Raw genomic sequence first — 16103 nt, 5'->3', positions numbered from 1 at the left:
ATGTGCAATCGTTTGCTCCAATTGGAGCAATGGCAAAATAATATCAAGATGATGCCATCAGATAGAATCACCCCATAACCGAGTGGCCAGAAAGCCATAGAATTGTCATGGATGGTCATGGATGGTCATCGGATTTGTCGGTCCTATAGTTTTGCAGAACAAACGTCCGAGCCGGAACTTAAGGCCGGCTACTATCACGCAACAGCTGAGGCACACATGTAAATATCATAACAGAGTTGATATGTGCTGCTTTATAAAAATACTAAATCCAACATTCAGCATTCTAATACAGCAGTTCGGTGTCTCTGATCTCAACTGGGTTCAACCGCACTACTTGAAATGAAAAAAATACGATTCATGTTCAGCATGGACTCAATATCATACACTGATGAAAACACTGTACAGGATCATGTCGATGTTGATAGGGATAACAAAGGAACGCATGGTATGCATGAAAAAGAAAAAATTGGATATCTTAAAAAGCAAAACGTGTATGTTAACTGGATCGCGGAGCCCAGGGCTTGCGCAGTTTGGCTGACTGGCCATCGGGCATTATGTCGCCCGAGTCACTGTCACTCTTGCTACCGTCGTCACTGCTAGAGTCAGAGTCAGACTCGCCCGAGTCGGAGTCGGATTCGCCGGAGCTGGGCACTTCGTACACATCGCTGCGGGGAGCCGGGGCAGACTTGGGCTCAGGTCGCATCTTAGCAGCCAATTCCTCCTTCTGGCTGGACAGCATGCTCTTCAGGGTTAGCTTTGGTGTTTTTGCGGCAGGTTCCCGAGGGGTGGACCTTTCCACCTCCAGCCTCTGTTCACAGGCTTTCAGATCGCCTCGCAAGCCTTCGAGCTTGACGCGGAGCGGCTTTCGCTTCCTGTATTCGAGCCTAGAGTTGGCCAATTTGCCCAAGAGGGTTTGCATCTCAGTTAAAATGATCGTAAGCTGGGGATCATAGTTTTCCCGAAGCTTGTGTTCGATTTCAGACCTCTCGACGGCTTCCTTGTCCTTTTGTGCTTTCTCATCCTGCATAATCTGTGCCTTCGTCTTCTTTTCAGTCTCAATTTGCTGAGTCAACTGTTGGATATCAAAGCCCGGTGGGTAGACCACTTGACTACTAGATGGTGTTGCCTGAGCATGTTCGGAAGTAGATTTGGGTGTTTGCTTATTGACCTTTGCCTTAGGCGCGTCTTTGCTAGATGTGGAGGTTGAAGACGTTGGCATGGTAGACTTGACAGCGGGGGTGGGCGTCTGCTGAGGAGGCTTGCCCTTGGGCCTGGCCTTTCGTGGGGTTGCGCTCGAAGGTGTCCCCTGGATAGAGTTGGTGGCAGGAACAGACGTGCTAATCGCAGTACTACCCGGGGTGGATCGTGGAGCGATATCCAAGCTAGAAGCAAGGCTCTCTCCCTCGGCGAAAGACACGGATCGCCTCTCCGTTGCCGGGGAATCCTTGGCCCGGATGGCAGATTGCAGCTTTTTTGTTCTGTCAATCGCAGGAGTTTGTTTGTTCACAGAAGTAAAAGAAAGCGCATTAGCAGCATTCACGTTGCTACTTGGGAAAAGTGGTGCACCAAAGGAATCTTGGGTTGATGTTACCTCGGATTGTTGCGAAAGATCCAACCTAGCCGGCTGGTTACTAGGAGGGCTTCGTGTAATCCCTAAACCGATTCCAAACTGAGGAGGTCTGGGGGGGCGCTTCGTTCTCCTCTCGAACACTGGCTTGTCGAGCTGGGCTCGAGAAGGAAGGTGCACGGACTCGTTTTCGCGGTGGACTCGTTTGGGCAGACGGGGACTTCGATATGGACTGCCGATCCCGTTGAGATGGCACAACGACCGCAGGCACCAATCGAGGAGGTGTAGATGGGGGGCGGGTCGAGGGATGGTCCTGTCCCTGACGAGCTTCTTTGACCGACGTGGGCTCTTCGGAGGCCTGCTTCCGCTTGCGTGATTGAGTCTCGTGGTTTATACCGTTTGTTTGCGAGATCGAAAAACCCGGGTGATCTGAGGACTGGGGGCTCCTAGTTCCAATGGGCTCTTCCATTTGTACATCGCCCTCTAAATCAATCACATCTCCAGTAATGGGAATCGAGTGATCAACGCGAGGCGTGATGGGCTCATCCTTGGGTCCATTCTCTTCGCTAGCGCTAGCGTCAGAGTCCGATTCGGACTCAGACTCAGACTCAGACTCGGATTCGGATTCGGATTCGGATTCGGATTCAGAGTCGGAGCCGTCGGAGTTGTCAGAACCACTCTGATCGTCTGTTTTTCTTTGATCGTGCTCAGCGTTCTTCTTCTCCGCTTCAACCTCGTCGTCGTCACTGTCGCTTTCTTCTTCGCTCGACTCCTCACTGGAGATCCCGATGGCCGTTTCCACTTGCTTTTTCTGCGGGGGTTGGGATACAATTTTAGCAGCTACTGCCGCCAGATGTCCTTGTCCGTTGACTCCATTCGTCATGCCCGGCTTGAATGGTATTTTCACGATACGCCGGGGAGCAGACTCTGGTTCAATATCACTTGAGCTCGCAGTAGCCTCCTCGGTAGATTGCATCTGTTGGTGGGGAATGGTATGTTTGGGCGCAGAGGACGTAGGGAGGGATTCGGCGTCATCTGGCATTTGCGTAATTGTTCGCTTGGCTGTACTACTCGCAATGGGTAGCTTTACGAGGTTGCGCGCCTCAGGCTGCGGTTCCGGCGACTCGGCAGTTACAGATGCGGGTGTCGGTTGTGACCTGGTGCTGGATGCTCGTCGTCCGGCTGGTGATGGAGACTCGCCAAGCTCCTCACTTTCGCGTCTGGGGGGCGGTGTGCCAGCAATTGTAGGACCCGCAGAGTTCACTGGGGGGGGAATGGCGACGGGGTCGCGAATTTCAACAGAAGAGAGAGGTAAATCACGATGGCGGTGTTCCACTGATGACTTCCGAGATGAGACATGATGGTTATTATCGGTAGGCCGAGGCGATTCAGGCGAATGTTCCCATTGGATGTGAGACTTAGAGATAGATCGAGAGTGACTACGCACAGATTGGGCGCTGCTCTCTTCATCTTCTTCTTGAATCGCGGGGAATTGGGTCTCCATGGCTTCCTTTTTGACCTTCATAGCACGCTTGCGCTCGTGAGCAACAATAGCAGCATCCCAATCCTGATCGACAGAAGGGAATCGCTCCGGGGCGGCCTCGGTAGGCCTTTGAAGAACACGAACGGAGCCTTGCTGGTCAAGGCCATCGGTACGGGCTTTTCCATAGTCAACCCAGACATCAGCAACAGTCAAGTTGGTACAAAGATCGAGGTCCTCCTTCGTATCGTCGAGGATTTTCTTGATCGCCAGCGGTCTATCAATTAGCAGGGTTAGCAATCACAGTATCCTAGAACAGGTGAGTTTCTCATCTGTCAAGTATACGAATACTTACTCTAGCTCTGGGTGAAGATTTGCCCATGTTTCTTTAATCATGCCCGCGAGACCACCAAGCAAAACCTCTTCGGGATGTTCAAGGACAAGCAAGAAGAAACCAGGTTTCTTCATTGTCGTCGAGACTGCAGATCCCTGGCTTCTGTCATCGTTGGTGGTGCCCCAGCTGGAGTTCGAGTTGGAGCTCAGCTGCTCCCGCGGATAGACTTTGATTGAAAGTCGGAGGAATACCATTGCGTCTAAAATATGCCGTGAATTCGCAAGCAGCTGATGGTATTTGGAGCAATGACGCGAACTGGGGGAAAAGGTGAGGTGAGGACAGTCGCTGGTAAAAACCGGTAGAGCTGGCGTGGAACTGGAATTACTCGTGGGGAGGAAATTAAGATAATAAATATGAATTTAACAGAGACGCATGCTTTGTCAAACAGACAACGTACCAAACACCAAACGGAGTGGTGCAGGGTAGGTGGGTGAAAGAGAAAAAAAAACGGTGCAAAACGCGGAAGATACACGCGGAAGAAACACGGAAGAAACTGGCGCGAAGTAATCACGTCGGCGATCCACTTATCTACCAATGTCTAACTACAACATATGAGACACATCTGCTCATATAAGTGAGGAAAAGAAAATAATCTATTTATGCTGTTTTATTCCTGCTTGGATCTTATGAAAATGGGCTGATATTCTAAAATTCCAGTTCCTAGGCAGTTAGATAAAATGCAAAAGACCATTGACCATTGCTGACCTTGGAAACCTTCGGTATATATACAGATAAGGTAAATGCTGTGGAGTATTTTCATATATGACTTCCAAAAAAATGTCCCTGGACACAGATCTATTCGGGTGGGACAAAATACCTCCTGAAGCGATCATTGCGAGTCAAATCCAGCTCAACAACGACCGCATGACAGCTCATCAACAAGCTGGGGAACCTGTATGTCCAGAAATTGAGATATCCCTCGGGCAAGCCGCCAATGTTATCCTTAAGATGATCAGGCATGTCATTGTAGTGATTGCGCTTGTTGCGAAGAGCCCTCAAGAGATCCAGCATTCGTCCTCCGGTGTACTTGCGCTGCTTACCGAGATTGTCTTTAAAGTCTCGTGGCAATGAGCGTAGGAAATCCATTTCAGGACCCATTACCCGCTCAGCCACTGATTCCAGGCAAAGCAGCGAGTCCGATGGAGGCTCGCGGGGCTCGAATTCGAAGTGGTCGGATACATCGCAGAGGAAGGTCAGACGGTCTGATGGAGGCCAGAAGAATGGGTGCATCAATACAGCGCTTGCATCAGGACTAGAGATTCATGTCAGTAAATTGAATGTGTTTCTACAAAGAACGATGCTTACCGTTGGCGAGGGTCTAGAGACAGCATCGAGCGGATCAGATCATCCGCCTCAAAAGCGTAGTCGCCTAGGCGATTTAATTCCTCCAAATCGAAGTGGCCTTTGACAATGTTCGCCTCGCGCATAAACTTGCCATTCTTGTCGAATGGATGACTGCCATGGGTCAAGACGTAGTAGAACACACAACCCAGTGAGAAGATGTCAATGGCCCTAGTAGCGCGGCGGTTTGTCTGCGGGTCCACCACAGCGGGCTCCGAGGACTCGGTGTGCTGCGATGCGAGAGACATAGGACCGTCATCATCCACGAGGAGTTCAGGAGCACGCCAGCCCGAAGTTCCAGCGGCATGGGCGGTGGTTGCCCGGAACGAGCTTTGGTTGTCTTCAAGCTTCTTGCACAGGCCAAAATCGGAGATAAGGAGTCGCAATGACCGCAAAACACTGCGGCCACGCGGCATAGCGACGAGAATGTTCTGCGGCTTCAAATCACGGTGGACGATCTTCAAAGAGTGCAGGTAACGGACACCCTGGGTGATCTGCCGTAGTACGTCGGGCAGATCTAGGCCGGTTTGGACTAGTTCCGGGTAGCTGATGGGCCGCTCAATCACATCCTGAAGAGATGCTGGACAAAGTTCGAGGCCAATATACAAGAACCCGGTGGCTTGCTCACGACAGAAGTATCGGATCACGTTATGGTGGTCATCACTTTCCTGCAATAGGCCCACCTCGTGGGATGCAATGTCATAGAATTCCATCAACATACGCTTGACCGCAACATCTCTTCCATCGAACGAACCGCGGTAAACAACGGTGCCATGGCTGCCATGTCCAAGCACAACATCAGTGAAAACCTGAAGCCGGCCGATACGAACAACGCCATCCATCTCCATAATCTCGTTCGAAACCGTCCGCACCATCTGAACATCGTGCTCAAGTCGAGGCGGGGGGGGCTAGGTTATTGGCCTGCTCCACGACCTGATCAGCTCCTTCGGGGCTATCACCCTCACTGCCAGGCTTCTTGCGGCGGCGATGAGACTTTCCTCCCCGAGAGCCACGAGCGCGGGGCTTTTTCTTTGGTTTTCCAGCCTCGTCGGCGTCCTCGTCATCAGGCCCACGTGACGGCTCACGAATCTGCACCCGCGGTGTGGAGTCTGAGGCGTGGTCTCGCGAGGCACGCGGGGTTGATCCACCATCTGGTGACGCATCGTCCAAGTCTAAACTTACCGTGACATTAGGAACTTGTTGAGTTGGCGTAGATGCACGCTTGATATCCGGGGCACCGCCGACAACAGGCGTGGAAGGGGTCGAGAGAGAAGGCTTATCGTTTGAGTTGATGATATTCTTGATGTCCAATTTTTGCTTAGCCAAATCGCGAAGGTGGTGCGAGTTGAAGTAGATGAATGTACAGACGAACAGTAAAATCAACGTCACGACAATATCCAAAGCATTGTCCCAGCTCTTGCGGATTATGGCGCTATTTCGCAAGGCGGGAGGCAAAGCCAGCTCAGAAGGACTACGAAGGATATCTCGTGGTGTGTCATTTGAGAGTTCCGAAGTTGACGACCCGGCGATTCTAGGAATATGCGGACGGATGATCCGAGGGCCAGTGAGAGAGTGAACACCGGCCAATGCATTCCGCTGTTGACGGGCAGACAGACTCATAAGTGCTTGCCCCTGGCGGAAGAAGTCTTTGTCATAGCATTGAGCCATTGGGGCGCGACCGGTGGCCAGGGGATAGGTTTCCTCTGAAAAGGCGTACCAGCCCCCTGCCTCGGTGCAATCGATGAATACGCGCATGTCCCTTTCATCGCCAAGAGATCCATAATCCGGATCTGGTGGCTGAAGAGGTTGTGAGAGCAGGACCAGCGGGGTCGAGGCTTCTGGTGCATCTTTGTTGTTAGGACGAACCACGTCAAAGACTCGCGCCACAGGGGATGAAAAGCGCTGGGTATAGCGGGGCCGATCCATGCGTGAGTGATCGAATCCCAGCACAACACCATCATGCATACTGTAAATGTGGCTTTCATCCATTGTCCTGTAGTACTGGCTCTGTAGGTCCATATCACGGTTGTTTGGTGCCCACTCGGAGTATTTCAGGGTGCAAATTGGATCTCCCGTCTCCGTATTTTGTATGGCGACGGCATATTCAACCCGACCAAGAACCAAAGTACCAGATGTCGATTCGCACTCATCGGAGTCCAAATCTTCTCCGTTCACCTTCCGGCATTCCGGTGCAGCGGTAATCGAACCACGGGAACTAAACACTCGCAAAATGCTGCCAGTCCGGGCATCAATGGTGTACAATGTAGTTTCTTTCCGGGCGGTATAGGTCACAGCGGGCTCGGTGCCGGAATAAGGGGTTTCGTCAACAAGCTGCTTCACAGTTAATCCGAGCTTTTGCAAGCCGGCGTCTGGAGCGGGGCTGTATATATATAGGCTGCCATCTTGGCTCGGTTCGACGATCCATAAGAAGTCGTCTTCGGGCTGTGTATCGTCAAAACTGGAACGATTCGCTCGGTGGTAGATGCTTTCGACCACAGGACTACTCGGGACCTCGAGGGCCCAGCGAGCAGTCCCGGTCTTCCGATCACGGGCGTGAATCGTTCCGTCGACGGTCGCCAGCAGCACAAAATCCTCAACCTCCCAGTCCTGCAAGGACCGCGCGTGAAGCTGCGAAGCCAAGCCCGCAGATGTGCTGCTGGCTTGGACAGGAGGGGCTCGAACGGCACGGCCGGAGCCTGCCAGAGCCAGAGTAGCAAGGGCGCTCGCATCGTTGGGTTTCACGATGAATGGTGCGGCCACATGGGCCGCATGTTGTTTTGATGACTCTTGTGCTGGTGGCACAGAGACTTGGGAAATAGGGTCATGGGCATCTGATTGCTGCAGCGGAGCAACCAGAGTTGGGAGAAGGAGGAGTGCGACACTGGCGGGCAGTGTCGAACGGACGCCCGGCAGCCGCCACCGCATTGTGGAGCTGTCAGCACAAAGATTCAAGGGTAGGTGAACGATCGAAGGAACGAAGGAGGTAGTGGAGGGCGTCGCATGGGCCGATGTTGAAATGGGACAAAGGTTTAACGGTTCGATTGAAAGTGTGGAGCGAGTCGAGAATCCGGGTGGCTGAACATCCCCCAACCCACAAATGATTCAAAATGAAAAACAGCAGGAAATTCACCTGTAGTCTAATAATAATGCAAGATGAAGAGATGGAGAGAATGTCAGAATGTAAGAGATGAAAGAGATGAGACTGGAGAGCATATGTGCAGGCAGAGAGATTGTGTGTAATACACGTGTACAATACAGTCTGTGACCGGTTTTTAGCGCCTCCAGAGCTGTAACAGTAATGTATGATACTTTCGTCCACGCACGCCTTCGATCTACACTCAATACAGCATAGCCTAGAACAATAAGAACATTCGAGAGTGTCTTATCCCTTATCCCCTTAATATACTCTCCATGCATGTATCTATACGCAGTGAACTAGTTGACTACAATTGTTATATGCTTATAGACATGTAACCTAATTTACCCCTCTGTTTTAATACACACAGTCATCATTGGACATTCTCTACATAGTCACACCATGATTGATCACCTTAGACGAGTCTTTCTCGGTGGATCTTTCAATGCTGATCATAAAGACTGAACCCCCAGCCTTTCAGAAGGGTGGATCAACCTTGGAAGTGCTGCCCTGCCCGGCGTCAGGGGCAAGACCAATCAAGGGCGACACAACACACTATGAAAAAGAAAAAAAATTTGAAGTCTATTATCACCAAATATTTTTTTCTTTTTTATAAAAAAAAAAAAGAACTATGTAGATTATTAAAGCAACACATCCAAAGCCACAATCCCTTCCTCGTGAAGTACACGCCGGAAGTGTCAGTGAAGGGGAGGGACAAAAAGTTAAAAAAAAAAAGAGAAGGGAAACCCTAAGAGAAATCAAGATAGATACAGATGTAGGAGGATGTTGCCACAGAAGCATGTGGAGAGAAAGGGATTATAAAAAAAAAAGGATCACGTATGATCCCAAGAAAGACAAGAGGTAGATATGAAACGGGAGATGACCTTACCCACCGCGGATCATCCAGGTCACGGCAACAGCCCAACCACTGACAAAGATGACTGTCAAGACGCCTGCACCTGCACGGTCACCGGTACCGATGGTGTTCAATACTGGAACTTTGTTGTCCGATGTATTGGTGCCGGCGTTCGGGTTACTCTTGGAGGTTCCACCCGAGGATGAAGTCACTGGTGCCTTGTTCATGAAGGGAACCAGATTGGCAGACAGGACACCCAACACAGACATCTGTTGCTCCAGACCTTTGGTCCCATCCCAGGTGGCTTGCTTCCACCAGCGAGTACCACAATATGTACCGTCGTCACCACCCGAGCATTGCTTTGCAGCGGCTTGGGCCGAGGTTTTCAGCTGGGGAAAGATCAGGTCGGAGGTGCCAGGAACGATTGTAGTCAACATTCCAAGCCAGTTGGTAAAATAGGCCTTGAAGGTGAGCTGGTTGCGATCGCAGTTACCGCCGTATTCGCAGGTGATATCCGATAGAATTTTTCCGCCGGCTCCATTAAATCCCGTGGTCGGGTAGAACTGTTGAGAGGTCTTAATGAGACCCTCGACACCCTCCTTCCATTTTGTTTCAGTGCCATTAGTCTAGTCCGGAGTTAGTATCAGCCCTCATTTGACAGAACAGAAGGACATACGTAGTTGTGCATGTAGGCAGCACCACTGATATAGGTGGCGTAGTTGTAGGTCCATTGGAAATCGCCATGATCCGTGCACTGCGTGCCGCAGGTGGTGGTGTCGGCGATGTTCCAGTTCTTCTGCTTAAGCAGCGGGGTTGTAGCACTCCAATCCCAAATACGCTCGGCCCAGTCGGCATATGTCTTGTTTCCAGTGTAAAGGGCGAGGCGAGCCGAAAGTTGAAACAGTCCTCCGTTTGAAATCGCGTTCTTTGTCAGGTAACCATCCTGGTACGGCCAAATCTGCCAGCGCATACCACCGTGGCAGCTACTGGTATCCCAGCGGGGGTACTGGGTGTTGAAGACACCCTGTGCGAGGGATACCCAGGAGGGTTCGCCGTCTCTTTCGGGGTAGTTGAATTCCGCGGCGGTAATAGCAGCGAGACCCCAAAAGACTTGATCGTCGTTTCCCAGGTACTGACTGTAGTTGCTGGGGAAGAAATTGTTGTCGCCCTTCTGAAAGTACATTCCTTCTTGAATAGCGTCGTTGAACTGATCATCACCGGTTACGAACCAGTATAGGATAAGGGTCATGAACATGGAACCACCCTCCCACCAAGTGCCATCGAATTTACCGGGGATGTCCTTGGACTCGCGAGAGTCGTAGAACTTCATCATGGTGGTGGCGACCGTTTTAGCCGCGCTTTTGATGGAGCCTAAGAGAAGCACTGAATTAGCCAACGAATGCGATCGACCAGGGGGGGAGCGTACTCTCGTCATCGATGTCCAACTCAATAGCGAGGGCACCCTGGACGGCGAACGCGCCGCCCAGCAGAGTGGCAAGCCACTTAGACAAAATCATGTGTGGAATCTCAAACGAGTGTAAGAGCCAGCGGCATAAGGGAGTTGGATAAAGGGAATAGAAGTTTGGAGAGAAGGTAAAGTGGCTAAGAAAAGATGACGGGGGTCTGGGGGTAACCGGCAAATGGGGGGTTACAGTCCCTGGTACAGTGGGCTGTCTCCGTCTCTAAGAATGCTAAGCTAATTTAGCGCATCAAGCTGCATGATATTCTGTATATTTTTTATAATAGGAAAATCTACATATCTCTCCTTCTTCTTTTTTATTAACAGGTACTCGCTAGATTGCTAGAGTGCTAATATATTGCCCCGAAAATTACAGCGACAACGGTTAGACTGAGTTCCTGGCTGCAAATCTCGCCCTGCAGTAGAGAAATGAAACCTCGGCATAAACGCTGAGACACCCAACTTCTATACCTTCAAAGTACATCATATATTGTCCAGGCAATGCCGATCAGATCCGTTGCCCACTTATTATCCACGAGATGGGAATGTGATCGTCATGTCAGAATCCAAGAACATATGATGGACAGAGCATATTATGACTGTTACTATATCTATGCAAGTGAGAATATTATAATAGTATATTACTAGTTACCCAGAATCAAAAACTACCTAGGTACATATGGAGTACCCTGAATATAAACATCTATCCTGTTGCCTTGGCTGTGCCTTGGCTAGGCTAAGCTTTCAAACTCAGTGACCGCTTCCGGCAGTTCAACATCTTCCGCTTTGGGAGATGTTGATGCCTTATTGTTCAGGTACCAAGGGTCTGTCCCAAGTCATCACGTGTTGTGTTCTAGATAACTATATGCTCCAAGGTACATTGACAATGCCCCATAAGATACCAAGAATATTTCAATGATTTCAATGCAGGTATTACAGGTGGTTGTCACTTCTCATCCATCCATCACTCTATCCATGTCCTACCTACAACATACATATGTACCGTGTGTAAGATCCCTAACTAGTTAACTATAACTAGTTAACATGAAGGTAAAGTAACGATGTCATGGATTATAATGATTGAATCTGGATAAAAATCTCTACAGATCCAAGTCCTGTTATATGAATTATGTCTAATATCGGGTCTTCGCGCCAGATCCTTTTGCCTAGGGATCTAGACCCCGGAAGAAAGCTCAAGACCATGCACACATAGTACATTAATACCAGACTATACAATGAATTTTGTGGCTGGGGGGTATATATAGGGTAACCGATACCATAGGACACAGCTGATAACTAGTGGACCCTATGTATCGTATCTACTTGGCAGACTACACAAATGACTAGATGGATAGATCATGTACTTAGTTGAACTTCTATTGCACATTTTTTAGTTCCTTCATAGAAAGAGTACAGAGATGAATTCATCCATGTCATCACAATCGTGTCCATTACATCCGGTTGCGTTGGCGGGGAGCCGAACGGATGATGTTGTCCACCCGCAGAAGAAGCTAAAAGAAAGTCAGCGCGTGTCCCAAATTGAATATCAAGAATCAAGAACAGTGAAGTACATACCTCGGCTGCCTCTGAGGCAGACGAAACCACCGCCTTCTTCAACTTATAAGCCTCCACCACACCAAGCTCACGCATATCCGCAATACCACCACCGGGCGTCAACAGATCAAGGCCAGAGCTGGTCATACCGTTGTTGATGGCAGAGCGCAGACGAGTCACCAGATCGCTGGAGTCCAGACCGGCGTTGTCGGCCAGAATGGTAGGCAGCTGCTTCAGAGCGTGAGAGAAAGAGTCGACAGCAAGCTGCTTCTTGCCGGTCGTGTTCTGAGCCGCCTGTTCCACGGCCTTGGACATCACCATCTCGGCAGAGCCACCGCCAAGTGTCACACGGGGATCCTTAACAGTCTGCGAGAGGACGGCCAGAGCATCGTGGAGCGAACGCTCGGCCTCATCGAGAAGCTGCTCGGTGGCACCGCGCAGCACAATGGTGCAGGCCTGACCAGCGGCCACACCAGAGAACTTGATCAGGGTGTCCTCACCAATAATCACTTCCTCGATCAGATCACACCCACCAAGCTTAACCTGGTCGGGGTGGTCGAAGGTGGAGGCGATCTCACCACCGGTAACAAGGGCCAGGCGCTCGATGCCGTCGAAATCGGCATGTTCGATGGACATGATACCGGCCTCAGTGAACAGCTGCTCGGGCCAGTTGTAGATGAGCTGACGGTTAACGAAGCAGTTAATACCGTGAGACTTGATACGCTCAACCTTTTGGCGCATCTTCTCGCGCTCTGCCTTCTCCAACTCGGCGAGCTTGCCGGTCGACTCGACCTTGACTCGTGCACCGAAAATCTTGACCTTATCTGTGTCCATTGCTGTGTTGGCAACCAGGATCTTGGCGTTCTCCAACCGCTTGGGCTGGTTGACACCGACCTTCTTGTCCATAATGAAACCCTCATCGAGGTATGAATCGCTCAGCTTTCCACCGGCCTTCTTAATAACCTGGATGTGAGAAAGATCGGTGGATCCCTTGAGACGAAGCACGGCATCACAGGCCAACTTGGCGAACTGGTCTCGGTCTTGCGAAAGAACCTTCGAGCTGAGTGTTGTGCGAGCAATGGCGTGCAAGTCCTTGCGGAAAGCCTCGGGGTCCTGGCTGCGGTCGACTGCGGTAGCCTCGAGAGCGGCGAGGGCAGCCTTGCTAGCTATCCGATAACCTTCGATGATAGTCTGGGGGTGAATCTTCTTGGCAACAAGGTGTTCGGCCTCACGCAGCAACTCGGCGGCCAAAACGGTGACCGATGTGGTTCCATCACCAACCTCGTCGTCCTGAACCTTAGAGATGTTGACCAAAACCTTAGCCGCAGCGTTATCCAAAGCGATGGACTTAAGAATCGTAGCACCGTCGTTCGTCACCAGGATTTCTCCTGTAGACCTGCGAGCACAGCCATGTCAGTATTTCCGGGGTCATATCATCACATAGGATTATCGATCACTCCCCCACGTACGCAGATTGTAGAATTTTATCCATTCCCTTGGGACCAAGGGTACTCTTCACGAGGTCTCCAACGGCGATAGCACCGACGAAGGCTGAGAGACGGGCATTCTCGCCCTTCTCTTCAATGACATCGTCACCAAAGATCTGTGTGGGATTGCCGAAAGATGCCTAGGAGGGGTAGAGGTGAGCCAGTGCGAACACAAATTTTCCACGCTCTCGCGGGCCGACTTGGGAAATAGCATACCATGATGACCAGCTGAATAAGGCAATCGACCAAAGATCAAATGCTTGCTGGAGAGGTTGAATCGACTTCTCCTGTCAACAGTGGGGTGGGAAAGGAGAAAAGTTGCCGCACGATTGGTCTGAGCTTCTGATTGGCTGTACTCCATCACCGCCCGCGCTGCCTCTCGACGTTTGCTTTCTGTCGTGACGATCCCTTTCGCTGGAATTCACGTTGTTTCTGTCAATATTGACAATGGTTGACTCCGGGGAACTCGCTCAGGCTCCCGCAAACAAGCGGCCTCACTCTGCTGTCGAGGCCGAGAACAGTGCGTCCCATGCATCGTGGACACCCATCCAGACCGCTCCCTCGAACGGAACGGAATAGATACTAACTATATGCGATTGCCAGGTGATGACTCTTCCGACGATGACTTCGGCCCTGCGCTGCCCTCGGAGGTCGCTCCCAAGAAGAAGCGGCGTAAGCTTCCCTTCGAGAAAGTCTACATCAATGCGCTACCAGTCTCCGCACGGTACTCCAAGTCACTTATGCACAAGGACCAATTGTCGTTTGTGACTGTTGCGCCCTATACGGACTTTGTGATAACTTCCTCCGTCGATGGATATGTTAAGTTCTGGAAAAAGATGGCAGAAGGCATCGAGTTCGTGAAGGAGTTCCTTGCTCACCCAGGCGAGATTCGGGGTGTAACTGTCAGCGCGGACGGTCGCAGTTTCGCGACAGCGGGATTGGACAAGACGGTGAAGATCTTTGATGTTATTACATTTGGTATGTTCGAAATGTATAAGTCTCGTGGTTTAGTGGCTTACTGACATTAATAGATCTATTGGCGATGTATACCCTGGACTTCGTTCCTCGATGTGTTTGCTGGGTACACCCCCGTGGTGCCTCGCTCCCCCTGCTAGCCGTGACAGACGAGTCAAGTAATACCATTCAAGTATTCGACGGACGTGGCGAAAATCCTCAGCCATTGCACACTTTGAAGTCGATCCACCGCAGTCCCGTGGTCTCACTAGCATTCAACAACACCTTCGACTGCGTCGTCTCCGCCGATGAATCAGGAATGATTGAATACTGGAGAGCTGGAGATGGATCCTTCGAGAAACCTGACAATGTCTTCGAGCTCAAATCCTCAACAAATCTTTTCGCATTTAAGAAAGCCAAGTCCGTCCCGACATCCATCACAATCTCCCCAACCGGCGAGCACTTCGCCACGGTTTCCTTCCCAGACCGACAAGTCCGAGTATTCGACTTCGCAACCGGCAAGCTCTACCGCACATACGACGAATCAATAACCACTATCACGGAGATGCAGCAAGCGGGAACAGCACCGTACGAACTCGACGAAGTAGAGTTCGGGCGCCGCCTAGGTGTTGAGCGCGAACTCGAAAACGAAGCCACGCGCAACAAAGCAAGCGTTTCGTTTGACGAATCCGGCCATTTCATCCTCTACGGCTCTCTTTATGGCGTGAAATGTATCAACACCTACACAAATCGAGTCGTCCGCGTCTACGGCCGCGAAGAACCATTCCGAGCCCTCAACCTCGCATTGTACCAAGGCCAACCGCAACGCAAAGGCGTCGTAACCGTCTCAATGGCAGCCAGTAGCAACCCGCTCCTCCAAGAAGCCGAAGAGCGCGACCCGATCCTCGTCTGCACCGGCTTTGCCAAGGTGCGCTTCTACATGTTCACGAACGAAACAGATATCTCGAAACCCACCCGCGACATCCAAAACGAGAAGCCAACCCAGGCAGCGGCTGGCACCGGTACGGCAGCTACCAAAGCCGCCGAGACTGGCACTGCGGCAGTCCTGCACACGACCTTGGGCGACATCCACCTGCGCTTGTATCCCTCGGCTGCGCCACGGGCCGTGGAGAACTTTGTCACACATTCCCGGAATGGCTATTACAATAACACGATCTTCCACCGTGTGATCCGAAAGTTCATGATCCAAGGTGGTGACCCGCAAGGTGATGGGACAGGAGGTGAGTCCATTTGGGGCGGGGAATTTGCCGACGAGTTCTCCGTTCTCAAGCACGATAAGCCGTATACGCTGTCGATGGCCAACGCGGGACCCAATACAAATGCTAGTCAGTTCTTCATTACTACGGAGAAGACGCCGTGGCTGGATAATAAGCACACTGTCTTTGGGCGTGCAGTGCAGGGCTTGGATGTCGTGCATAAGATTGAAAATGTGCGGGCGCATAAGGAGAAACCGGAAGTTGATATCAAGATTGTTAGTATTAGTATCTCGTGATATGTACCAACCTCGGGTAGAATGGAGAGGCATTCCAAAAGATGTATATAAGGAATCATGAATTGCGCGCATGCGTTGTACTATGTACTCTTGTCACTTGCTCAGACAGATTGAAAAGAAATGGCGAATATGACGATTAAAAAGCGAATCGACAGTTGTCAGCAGAAATCCACTCCGTCATATTTTAGGCTAAAGCCCGCGAGAACAAGGTAAGGAAAACAGATGGAGAGAGAGGAAAGAGGCGCAAGACCATCGACAAAAAAAAAAAGAACACAGCATGAAGCCCATTATCCGTACCAAACACCAAGAAATGCAACCATAGCCAGGTAATATGGTATAGAAGTAGCGCATCGCAAATAAAA

At 50.8% G+C, this 16103-nt stretch overlaps 5 protein-coding genes across 5 annotated transcripts; 1 reads left to right on the top strand and 4 right to left on the bottom strand.

Annotated features, from left to right (window-relative positions):
- Positions 1 to 496: 496 nt before the first annotated feature.
- N7516_006436 (uncharacterized protein) lies at positions 497 to 3635 on the bottom strand (the record flags this gene model as incomplete). The annotated part of the gene is made up of 3 exons (XM_057219156.1): positions 497 to 1669; positions 1710 to 3324; positions 3403 to 3635. The coding sequence occupies 3 exons, from the start codon at positions 3633 to 3635 to the stop codon at positions 497 to 499; spliced, it is 3021 nt and encodes a 1006-aa protein (XP_057073247.1).
- Positions 3636 to 4236: 601 nt separating this feature from the next.
- On the bottom strand, positions 4237 to 7707 carry ireA (bifunctional endoribonuclease/protein kinase IRE1; the record flags this gene model as incomplete). Its single annotated transcript, XM_057219155.1, has 3 exons — positions 4237 to 4693; positions 4747 to 5657; positions 5716 to 7707. 3 exons carry the CDS (start codon positions 7705 to 7707, stop codon positions 4237 to 4239), a joined length of 3360 nt encoding a protein of 1119 aa, XP_057073246.1.
- Positions 7708 to 8803: 1096 nt separating this feature from the next.
- On the bottom strand, positions 8804 to 10291 carry N7516_006434 (glycoside hydrolase family 76 protein; the record flags this gene model as incomplete). Its single annotated transcript, XM_057219154.1, has 3 exons — positions 8804 to 9400; positions 9451 to 10145; positions 10201 to 10291. 3 exons carry the CDS (start codon positions 10289 to 10291, stop codon positions 8804 to 8806), a joined length of 1383 nt encoding a protein of 460 aa, XP_057073245.1.
- A 1393-nt stretch (positions 10292 to 11684) lies between these two features.
- Positions 11685 to 13493, bottom strand: N7516_006433 (chaperonin-containing T-complex subunit CCT2; the record flags this gene model as incomplete). Its single annotated transcript, XM_057219153.1, has 4 exons — positions 11685 to 11744; positions 11809 to 13183; positions 13257 to 13414; positions 13491 to 13493. The coding sequence occupies 4 exons, from the start codon at positions 13491 to 13493 to the stop codon at positions 11685 to 11687; spliced, it is 1596 nt and encodes a 531-aa protein (XP_057073244.1).
- A 228-nt stretch (positions 13494 to 13721) lies between these two features.
- On the top strand, positions 13722 to 15741 carry N7516_006432 (WD40 repeat domain-containing peptidylprolyl isomerase; the record flags this gene model as incomplete). The annotated part of the gene is made up of 3 exons (XM_057219152.1): positions 13722 to 13794; positions 13878 to 14252; positions 14306 to 15741. The coding sequence occupies 3 exons, from the start codon at positions 13722 to 13724 to the stop codon at positions 15739 to 15741; spliced, it is 1884 nt and encodes a 627-aa protein (XP_057073243.1).
- Positions 15742 to 16103: the final 362 nt, after the last annotated feature.

Source organism: Penicillium verrucosum (assembly GCF_028828655.1).
Source record: "Penicillium verrucosum strain IBT 35672 chromosome Unknown utg000002l_segment0_segment0, whole genome shotgun sequence".
Classification (NCBI taxonomy): Eukaryota; Fungi; Ascomycota; class Eurotiomycetes; order Eurotiales; family Aspergillaceae; genus Penicillium; species Penicillium verrucosum.
This window is presented reverse-complemented; position numbering and strand designations above follow the sequence as displayed.